Source organism: Crocuta crocuta, unplaced genomic scaffold, assembly GCF_008692635.1.
Source record: "Crocuta crocuta isolate KB4526 unplaced genomic scaffold, BGI_CrCroc_1.0 scaffold299, whole genome shotgun sequence".
NCBI lineage: Eukaryota > Metazoa > Chordata > Mammalia > Carnivora > Hyaenidae > Crocuta > Crocuta crocuta.
Genome location: NW_027532747.1, coordinates 11,457,571 through 11,468,572, shown reverse-complemented (window position 1 = coordinate 11,468,572; position 11,002 = coordinate 11,457,571). Strand labels below are relative to the sequence as shown.

Below are 11,002 nucleotides of genomic sequence, written 5' to 3'. Positions count from 1 at the left end.
CAGTGTGCAGGCATTCCTCAAGTGTGAGGTGAATGGAAATTGCTTATTTTGCTGAGTGTGTCAGCATCTGGTGCATAGCCAGTTTCCAATTTAGGGTCCCCACCCTGGTTTTGTCAGATGAAAATTTTTGCAGGGTGTTAACATGAGCATTTTCTGCTACCATATTGTCTGCGTGGTCACTTACCGTAAAACACTTCATTATAAACAGGTAAGTGTGTGTTTGTGTAATTTCAGCTTACACCCTGGCAACAGTTATCCATTAATGGGAGTTTCTATTCCAGAATCCATTTTCAAGAGGTTACTATTAAGCACTATAAATATTGTTATCAAAATCTGTGCCATAGGGAATATTGGCTAGCATAGGAAATGTTAGAAATAATTCTCCATTGGAGAAATGAGTGCTGTGCAAGATAAGATTGGCCAGACAGGTTGTGTGAATCAATGCCCTTGTTTAGATGAGGGAGTAAATTCACCAGCCAAATCTGGAACCCTTTAAAGCAGTGCTCAAAGCCTAGAGTTTCATTGTTTCTGTGTCACCTAGAACTCAACAAAAAAAAAACAAAAAAAAAAAAAAAANNNTGAAAAAAAAAAAAAAAAAAAAAAAAAAAAAAAAAAAAAAGGAAATGGGCAAAATAATTGAACAGGCACTAAAGAGGATGTCCAAATGACCACAAAACATATGAAAAGAGGCTCAACTTAATAGATGTCAAGGAAATGCTAATTAAGACCACTATGTACCTACAAGAATATTGGCAAGAATATGAAGAAACTGGGACCCTCACACCTTGATGTGGGCAGGGTAAATTGGGGTGTCCACTTTGCTGAACATATATCCTGTGAGTCCTCACTCCCACACCTGAGTATAGGTATCCAAGAGAAATGTGTACATAGGTTCACCAAAAGACATGCACCAGAGTGTTTGTAGAAATACTATTCATAATAGCCCCCAACTGGACACCATCCAAATATGTATCAACAGTACAATGCCCTCTTTATCCCACCCCTTCCGGTGCCCTCAGCTGGTGTCTGTCCCTTCATATCACACAGGCTCAACAGCTTACTCGATTTGCAAGTGGAATTTTCATTGAATTCCAAAACCCTCACAGACCTCCTCTTGACACTCCTTGAAATCCCTTACACTTAATTATCAATGAAGGGAGAAGCTGGAGCAGCCTGGAAATAGTGGGAAGAAGAAGACTTATTGAAAAAATTACAGGTCCCAGAGAAAACACATTTCATTATCCGTGTTCCCCAAATTAATAGCTTAAACAACAACCATGGACATTTTCCACAATTCTCTGAGTCTGCTGGGCTCAGCTGGTGGTTCTCTGGCTCCATGAGGTACCAGCTAATATAGCTCATGCTTGACTGGGGCTGGAATGCTCAAGATGAATTTACCCAATATCTGAGGAGGCTGGAATGGCTGGGGAGGACTGGACCTCTCTCTTCAGCTAAATAGTCATACTTTTTACACAGTGGCTCAGGGATCCAGAGAGAGAAAGATAGAACTGCGAGGCTCCTTACCATCTAAGCCAAGAACTCATACAGCATGACTTCTACCACATAGGATTGATCAGACCAAGCCTCAAGGTCATCCAAGATTCAAGGAGAAGGGAAATAGGCGTCACCTCTTACAGGTATGGGAGCAGTTTGCTCAAAATAATCTTTGGAAACGGTTTACCACAGGCAACAAGAGTAAGAGAGGGCAATCTGGATGGGGAACGTGGATTTAAGCCAAGTCTCCACCCTTCATGAAGATTACCTGGTTTATTAGTGCCTCATTTTTAATAACATCTATAACATAGAAATCTTGGGCTAGAAGGCTGTGAAGTTCCTCTCAGCTCTAACAGTTGTGGTTCCACAATCTGCATAATGACTGTGCCTGGTAAGAACCTCAAGTCTTCCATTACTGGAACCCCATTCCCATCCGCCACAATCCCTCTAGGAATAACCCATGAGGTATGTTCTTGTCCCCTCTTTCCATCCCAGTTGAAACTGGAAGATCTTTAAAAAAAAAAAAAAAAAAACACCCACAAACCCCCATGTAGTTTGATCTCACACAAAGAGGCTTAAAATTTCCAAATTAAAAAGATTATGAAAAGTTTATACAAGTCAAACTTTGATTTCTCAGTGTATTGAGAAAAATGAATCAAGACAAATGATCGTTTTGGACAGGTATTTGCCTGCCATTTGAGGAAAACATCCAGAATATTTTAACGTATTTTTCTCAGTTTAAAAGTAATGAAAGATATCAAGCATTAGGAAAAAATGAATCACTCAAATTATCACTACCTTGAAATACCCTGACTAAAAATGTCTTTTTCTCTTTATGTTGTTTTTTCTGTGTATATTTATGGCAGACCACGCTGGTTCTTGGGTCCATCCCTTTCCCAAGGAACTCTCGTAAACCCTGACCAGCCTAAGAGGAAATCCATTCCTCTTCTAGATAATTGGTTTGAGGAGTAGGGTCGTACTGATTAACGATGTATAATGGGAATTTCGCCAGGGGGTTTCTGGAAAGGATTCTCTGCTATTGTAAAGACATACACAAGGCAGGAACACAACATTTTCCTGCTCCGGACATTAGTCTGTGAGGAGTTAATGCATGAAGCTGTTGGCATGGGGGTGGGGGTCAGGAGGAAGTAGCCCACATGTTGATGGGGCCAGAACCAGAAAGGTGAAATGTCTTGGTTCAAAGATCATTTGGAAAGACACCCAGTGAATCCCTGGAGCTGCCCATCTACAAATTTCATGTTCTGTGAGATAAAACATCCCCTTCATGTTTAAGCCACCTCTATTTATGATTTGCTATTACTGGCAACCAAAAGCATCTTCACTGCTATAACATATATAGGTGGTTAAATGGATTTTAGAAAGTTTATTCCCATATCCAACAAATACTTAATGAGGATGCCCCATGCACCAGCCTTGAGTCATTCTTCAGGTACGCTTTGATTCTGCATTTTTCCACTTACAGTTTTCTCTGGTCCTTAAAAACTGTTTGTATGTGTCATTTTAATGGTCTCATTTTAAGAGCAACTTTATTTAGTCATTTCCCTATTATCTAACATTTAGATTGCTGAGGATATTCATTATTAAAAGCAAAGCCACAGTGAACATCAATGTACATAATGAGTCACATTTCTGATATTTTGGGGGACATATTCCTAAAAAATAACAGAAAAAGGAACAAATATTTTTAAGATGTCTGAGACATTCCCAGATTGATTTCTAGACAGTTTATACCAATGTATATGTCCCCATGCAGTGTTTGAGATTTTCTGCTGCACCTAAAGTCACTCTCATAATACACATTTAAAAAATGTTTCCAGAAAGAATTGTGATTGAAATCTGCAGGACACATGTACCCAGCAAATCAATGGCATAAAAAAATGGGAAGGGAGACTGGCAATAAATAAAGGAGACCTTTGTTAGCATCCTGATTCATACAGATCTGTAAAAAGATATTTTTGGGGAAATTTGAATACGGCCTCGGTATTATTTGGTTTTAAGGAATTAGTGTTTGTTTTATTAGGTGTGACAATGTCATAGTGGTTATGTTGAGAAAACAAAGTTCTTGTCAGTTACAGATGCATCATTATTAATGGATGAAATGGCGTGAGGTCTGGGATTCACTTGAAAATACTCCATCAGATAAAGGGGGTAGGGTTGGATAGAACCATGCCTGACAAAATGTTGACAACTGCTCAAAGTTGAGGGTTTGTTACAGTGTTCTCCCTACCTCTGGGTATGTTTGAAACATATCATAATGCAAAGCTTTTCTCTGTTTTTCCCTTGATTAATTTTTTAAGGAATGGCGGTCAACAGAGTATACGAAGAAGGCTGGGAGACTCCAGGCCTGCTCTCTTCTCTTCATGGTCTAAATGAAGAGCTCTATTGGGGTTGACAGGGACCCTGGAAGTCTCCAGCTGCTTCTAGACCCCAAGGACACCAGAGAGCCTGGTTTGGTCCCAGGAGCTGTGCTAGGGATTACAGTCACAGTAAAGCAGATCTGAAATGGTTCAGGGGAGCTAGACAAAAGTAGATTGCTACGCGAGCTTCCTTAGATTCCAAACCAAATCCATGAGCCCTTGGTCCTCAGTCAGCTAGCTCATGTGCTCCCAGACTCAGGGGTAGGACCTGAATCAGAAGACCTGAGACGTGAAGCACGGAGAGTAAATTATATATTGAAAAGCACCACCTGTGACAATCAGTTTCCTTTGTGCGCCTATGAAATACAAGGAGACCAAAATGCATGGGGTGCAGCACATTTTTAAAACCAACTTAATTACATCACTTGTTGGAAGAGGCACACATACATTCAGAAACATGTGTTTTAGTAAATGAAAATTGTAGGGTTTCAATTTCTGATGTAAGTCGATCCCCTGATTTGGGTACCAGATTTGGCAGCCACTGTGGTCGGGGTGTCTATGTAAAGCATGGAACTATAGACGCTTGGTTAATGTCCCTCCCTCAAGTCTACTTCTGATGCGTACACCTGACAGTGGCTTGCACTCACTTAGCACAGTCAGGTGGAAAGAGCACAGGCCTGCGAGACAAAACAGATCTAGGTTCTAATTCCAGCTTTGTGCCTCTAGGCAAGTTTCTCAGCTTCTCTATTCTTCTTTTTCTCATCTGTCGTATGGGACTAGTAGACTAATAATCAACACCCTGCAAGGGTGTGAGGAGCCTGCTATACTGGGCACAGGGCAGGTCTTTGATGATGCTTCTTTCTTTTCCCTCCACCAGGGAGGACCCTGAGGCTTCTTATTCCCAATCCAAGGTATCCCCTAATGCTCAGCCTTATGGGGCTCGGAAAAGGAAAGTCTTCCTGTGAAAAAGCCTGTATTATTAGCTTCCACATTTTTTAGAAGCTGTGGAAACATCTCTTTTTTTTTTTTTTTTTTTTTTTTTTTTTTTGGAGAGGGGGACANCCTGCGAGACAAAACAGATCTAGGTTCTAATTCCAGCTTTGTGCCTCTAGGCAAGTTTCTCAGCTTCTCTATTCTTCTTTTTCTCATCTGTCGTATGGGACTAGTAGACTAATAATCAACACCCTGCAAGGGTGTGAGGAGCCTGCTATACTGGGCACAGGGCAGGTCTTTGATGATGCTTCTTTCTTTTCCCTCCACCAGGGAGGACCCTGAGGCTTCTTATTCCCAATCCAAGGTATCCCCTAATGCTCAGCCTTATGGGGCTCGGAAAAGGAAAGTCTTCCTGTGAAAAAGCCTGTATTATTAGCTTCCACATTTTTTAGAAGCTGTTGAAACATCTCTTTTTTTTTTTTTTTTTTTTTTTTTATTTCTAGGAGAGAGAGAGACAGCGTGAGCAGGGGAGGGTCAGAGTGAGAGGGAGATACAGACTCTGAAATTGGCTCCAGGCTCTGAGCTGGCAGTCAGCACAGAGCCCGACGCGGGGCTCGAACCCACGAACCGCGAGATCATGACCTAAGCGAAAGTCGGACGCTTAGTTAGTCGGACTAAGCCACCCAGGCGCCCCTGTGGAAACATCTCTAACAGCAAACCATGCAAGGCTGCCTCCTGGTGCTTCCCCCACACAACCACTTATGCCATTTTCTGTTATTTTTGCTGACTGAAAAGATGGCAGTGATCAAGCCAATACAGCAGGTAATCAAAACCCATGGCTTATCGATTCTTTCATAAAATTGAATGTTTTAAAACCAAAAAAACAAGATAGACTGTAGAAATTCTAAAGCTCTGGAATATGTCTAGACATGTCCTTCATTGGAATAGTCAGTTTACTGAGCTTGCCAGCTGGCTTCCATCACACACCTGATTATCATGCATCCCAAGTGAGGTGGCACTCGGGACCCTAAAACTGGAATAACTCCATTATGCCTTATTTTGGCCATTGACTCACTATGCCTTGCTTTGTAGATAGCAGTTGATTTGTCCCAGCCTGGAGGCAAGGCTCCTTGAGGTCAAGGACCTTGTCCAGGTCACCATTGCACGATCCAGACAGTTAGTACAGGCCCTTGAACTTAACAGGTGCTTAATAAATTATTGCTGTAAACTTAAGTCACCTCTGGGATTAGAAAGGAAGATTTTGGAGAAGCAAACATTTGCCCATTTAAATCTTGCATTCTCCTGATTATTGGCAAGCACCTCTCTCTCTCCCTCCCTTATTATTTCTGGGATTTCCCCGTTTTTAATGCCTTTATCCAGTTCTTGGAATATTGTTGGGTCAATAAAAAGGTCCTCAGATAAATGTTTATCTGGGTTCTGTCTCAGTTCTGTCTCCAGTGAAGAAATCCCTAAGACTCTTCTGGCCTTACAGCTTTGGGACAGGGACTCCAGCTTTCATTTTTCATCATCTCCTCCCTTCTCCCCTCCCCCTCCTCCTCGTCTTCCTTTTTTTTTTTTTTTAAGTGGGCTTCACACCAGCATAGAGCCCAATGCAGGGCTTGAACTGACAACCCTGAGATCAAGACCTGAGATGAGATGGAGTCAGAGGCTTAACCGACTATGCCACCCAGGTGCCCCTCATTTTTCATTTCTTAGTGCGGAAAGATTTGCAAGCTTTACCATTTCTGGGAATTCACTGGGCCAGAGAAGTTGCCCCCAACATCCTCAGATCACCAAGAACTAATTACTTGACACCTTGGTTATTCCTTGGTGTTCTCTGGACTGGGCAGAGAAGGATATCCCTCTCAGCTCAGTCATTAAACTCAGTAAGTTTTTTTCTTAATTCTCCACTGTTACAACCACCTCAGTTGAGCTTGGGGGTAAGAATACTAACCTTGGGGGTAAAGGTACTAACAAGAGAATGCACAGCAAAGACAAAGTATTTATATATATATATAAGGAAACTATCTAATAAATGAAACCTGATGAGGGCCTTTCGTTTTGAAAACAGGAGTTCTCAGAGAAGAGATGAGGGTCTAATTTTTCCTGTACCATTAGGGTCCATAACTGTAACTCCCCATGGAAGTATCCCTGGCACCTTGATCCTTCCTTACCAAGTCATCCTGTCCCATACAGCTCAAAAGCTAGATTCACTATCTTCTGTTGGTCTCTTGGCTATTGGCTATTAACACCCTACCCTCCTGTAGATGCTTGTATACTGTAGAAGGAAGATCAGATTTAATTGGAAAACTAGATGGTTACATAGTATGTGTAGCTAGGTGTTGGGGAAGGGTGGCCTTTTGGCTCTGCCTGAGGAGAGGAGGAAGTCATCACCCCAGAAGCCCACACATGGCAAGGTCTGATCTAACCACTTCCGGGGTGCCCTGGGAGGCAGTCACGGTGAGCTGTGGCAACAAAGAAAAGTGCCAGCTTGGGGACGAGCATGGTGTCATTGGGAAAGAGAATAAGGGATGAGTCCTCAAGATCCCGGTGATGAGGCTCAAGTTAAGAATGTGAACTTCAGGGGCGCCTGGGTGGCTNTGCACAAAAAAAAAAAAAAAAAAAAAAAAGAATGTGAACTTAATAATAAAGAAAAAATGGAAATAAGAAGGTTTGGTTCAAATAAAGGGATGAACCCAGGGAGGCATGCTCAGTACTTATTTTTTGAATGGCATTTGTATTCAGTGACTTTGATGCCCTTCCCTTCAAACAGATCAGACTTCTCATGGTTACTGAATCATTTGCTTGGAAGGATTCCACATCCCTCCAAGGGGGCTGACCCTTGGCACCCCTCAGTGAGAAATACCGACTGCATCACTGCTCCTTTCTTTTTCTCGTTGTTCTTAGTGATGCCTGTTGTCCTATAGTTGGTATTCTTAGTAACATGTCTGTGTGCATGGGTAGAAAGATCAAGAAGGTGGAAATTGTGAACAGTAAGAGGCAAAGGCAAGAAAGACATTTTCTATTTTATCAAACTATAAAAACCAACATCTCAGTTTCCACTCCCAAAGCATAAGGTGTATGTTTCAAGAGTTTTATTTAAAAGATGGGAAAAACAGGGGCACCTGAGTGACTCAGTTGATTGAGCTTCTGACTTTGGCTCAGGCCATGATCTCATGATCTCACGGCCCTGCGTCGGACTCTATGCTGACAGCTCGGAGCCAGGAGCCTGCTTCAGATTCTGTCTCCTCTCTCTGTGCCCCTATTCCGATCATGCTTGCTCTCTCTCTCTCCTTCAAAAATAAATAAACATAAAAAATAATAAAAATAAAAGATGGGAAAATCTTGAGCAAATTTCTCATTTCTACATATGCTGGCATTTGCTGTTTCTCTGCCTGGAGCCCCACCACCACCACCGCACACGCTTGTGTGCACACACACGCACGTACACTCCTCCTTGCCTGCCTAATTCCTCTTTAGCTTTCAGGTATCCCTGCTTAGTCTTCTCAGAATCCCAAGTCTGAGCTGGGATCCTCCTCTTAACCACTCCCATAGGACACTGTACCTCCTTCAGCACAACACCTATACGATGTAGTAATCCCCTCACTAGGCTAGAGCTTCATAAGGGCAGGGACCAGATCTGGCTTTTTTAGAGTTCAATCCCCCATTCCTGGAATGGCATTGAATAAGTATTTATAGAATAAATGAATTCCGATGAGTCTGTATAAGACTTTTCTTCCTATGAGCTGTTGTTGGTCTGTCTGAACAATGTCTGCTGAGTGTGGTGGTTCAGGTTGTGCACTGCACAGGATGTCTAGCCAAGTCAGGAGGGGAGGCCGAAATCCAGCTCGCATTCCCATCACCCAGCCATCTTTCACTGACTGTATCCGCCTGGAGGAAGAGGTGCCTTTTTCTGATTTGTACAATGGCACCACACGGGCTCTCAGCTGGGCACCTCTGAACAACACTTGGCATCTTCAAAAGGACGTGACCGTTCTCCCCTAGGAGTTATTTCTAGGAACAACTAGAAAGGCTAAGACTGAGCACTTTTATGAAACTGTTTCTTCGGGTCCTTTGCCAGTCCTCTGTGCCAAGACCCTGGCCGCATTCGCAGCAGAGGCCTCCCTCACTCTTCTCCCCTCTGATCTTTGTCTCCTGCAGGGTTTGGGATGACCACTCCAGCGACGGTAGGAGGGAAAATCTTTCTGATCTTTTACGGCCTCATCGGCTGCGCGAGCACCATCCTGTTCTTCAACCTCTTCCTGGAGCGCCTCATCACCGTCATTGCCTACATCATGAAGTCGTGCCACCAGCGGCAGCTCCAGAGACGAGGGGCCCTGCCCCAGGAGAGCCTGAAGCCCCCGGGCAGGTGCGAGGTGGATAGCCTGGCCGGCTGGAAGCCTTCCGTGTACTACGTCATGCTGATCCTGTGCGTGGCCTCCCTCCTCATCTCCTGCTGCGCGTCGGCCATGTACACCTCCATCGAAGGCTGGAGCTACTTTGACTCGCTCTACTTCTGCTTCGTGGCTTTCAGCACCATTGGCTTCGGGGACCTTGTCAGCAGCCAGAACGCCCAGTATGACAGCCAAGGCCTCTACCGCTTCGCCAATTTCGTGTTCATCCTCATGGGCGTCTGCTGCATCTACTCCTTGTTCAATGTCATCTCCATCCTCATCAAACAGTCCGTGAACTGGATCCTGAGGAAAATGGATGGGGGGTGCTGCCAGCAATGCCAGAGGAGACTCCTGAGGTCCCGGAGGAACGTGGTGATGCCGGGCACCGTCCAGGACCGGGGCGACATCTCCATAGACACGGATGGGGTGATGGAAAGCGACACGGACGGGCGGCGTCTCTCAGGGGAGATGATCTCCATGAAGGACTTCTTGGCCGCCAACAAGGTCTCGCTGGCCATCCTCCAGAAGCAGCTGTCTGAGACCGCCAACGGCTGCCCGCCCCAGGCCAGCGTGCTGTCCCGGGATAACGAGTTCTCAGGGGGGGTGGGGGCCTTCGCCATCATGAACAACAGGTTGGCGGAGACCAGCGGGGACAGGTAGGGAGCCGGGAGCGGCCGCTGGACATGGAGGTCAGGAGAGTGGACGATGGGGGGAATTGGCACCCGGCTCAGCTCTGTGCCAGGGCGGGTTCCCTCTGGAGCTGTCCTGTGACCCTCTGCAGGCCCAGCCCTAGAAAGCTGTGCTCCTCAGACACACAGCCACCTTCTAGGGCTGCAGACCGAGGCCGCGAGGCCCTTCTTGTCTTGACTCTATAAGGTGTGAACTCAGTCTTGAGAATGAATCACAGAGGCAGCCCAAGACATTGCACTGTTTTTTTATTCACTTCCTCCAAGGTTTTTAACTGCCTAAGGGAAGGGAGGCCTCAAGTAAGGCTCCATTTCCCCGCTGCTCTGTTCTTCATTTGGAAATAAAAATCCTGATCGGGAGATCCTCGTNGCTCCTCAGACACACAGCCACCTTCTAGGGCTGCAGACCGAGGCCGCGAGGCCCTTCTTGTCTTGACTCTATAAGGTGTGAACTCAGTCTTGAGAATGAATCACAGAGGCAGCCCGACATTGCACTGTTTTTTTATTCACTTCCTCCAAGGTTTTAACTGCCTAAGGGAAGGGAGGCCTCAAGTAAGGCTCCATTTCCCCGCTGCTCTGTTCTTCATTTGGAAATAAAAATCCTGATCGGGAGATCCTCGTTGTCCCCTAGAACCCTGACTGGCTGGACTCACTGCCCTTCGCAGCCCCTTCAGAAAAGTGAGGGGATGTTTCAGAATGTGTCTGGGCCCTGGGCTCCCTTCAGAGCAGATGTGTCTATGTGCGGCGGATGAGGAAATCACCTGGTCTCTCTCTCTGCGTGTGCTTCTCTGCCTTTCGTTTTTCCTTTCTTTTATTTTTAAGATCCTAATCCTGGGCTAAGGAGTCTGTGGGACTCGGCGTGGTAAAAAGAAAACTAAATTCAGCTTCAGGCCTTTAAGCTGCAGCCAAGTAGTGGACAGACTCATTTTTTTTTTTGCAGTGGAAGAATATAGCTCAACGTTCTTCCTTCAATGGTCACAGAGACAATTTCATTTTTTTTTTTTAACCAGGGCATGGGACCCATTGCAAAGATAATGGCTGACTCCTTATTAGAACTGAAAATTGAATAAATCCTCACTTTATTAACTAAGGTTACATGAGTGCTTATTATGGACAG

General features: G+C 44.7%; 1 protein-coding gene across 1 annotated transcript; it reads left to right on the top strand.

The window, feature by feature from the left end:
* Positions 1 to 1,547: 1,547 nt before the first annotated feature.
* On the top strand, positions 1,548 to 10,225 carry KCNK13 (potassium two pore domain channel subfamily K member 13). The gene is made up of 2 exons (XM_077780922.1): positions 1,548 to 1,637; positions 8,967 to 10,225. Exon 2 carries the CDS (start codon positions 8,975 to 8,977, stop codon positions 9,857 to 9,859), a length of 885 nt encoding a protein of 294 aa, XP_077637048.1. The 5' UTR covers positions 1,548 to 1,637; positions 8,967 to 8,974; the 3' UTR covers positions 9,860 to 10,225.
* Positions 10,226 to 11,002: the final 777 nt, after the last annotated feature.

What these genes read in the sequence shown, in the direction of transcription:
- KCNK13 (XM_077780922.1), top strand. Translation starts at nt 8,975, where the DNA reads ATGACCACTCCAGCGACGGTAGGAGGGAAAATCTTTCTGATCTTTTAC.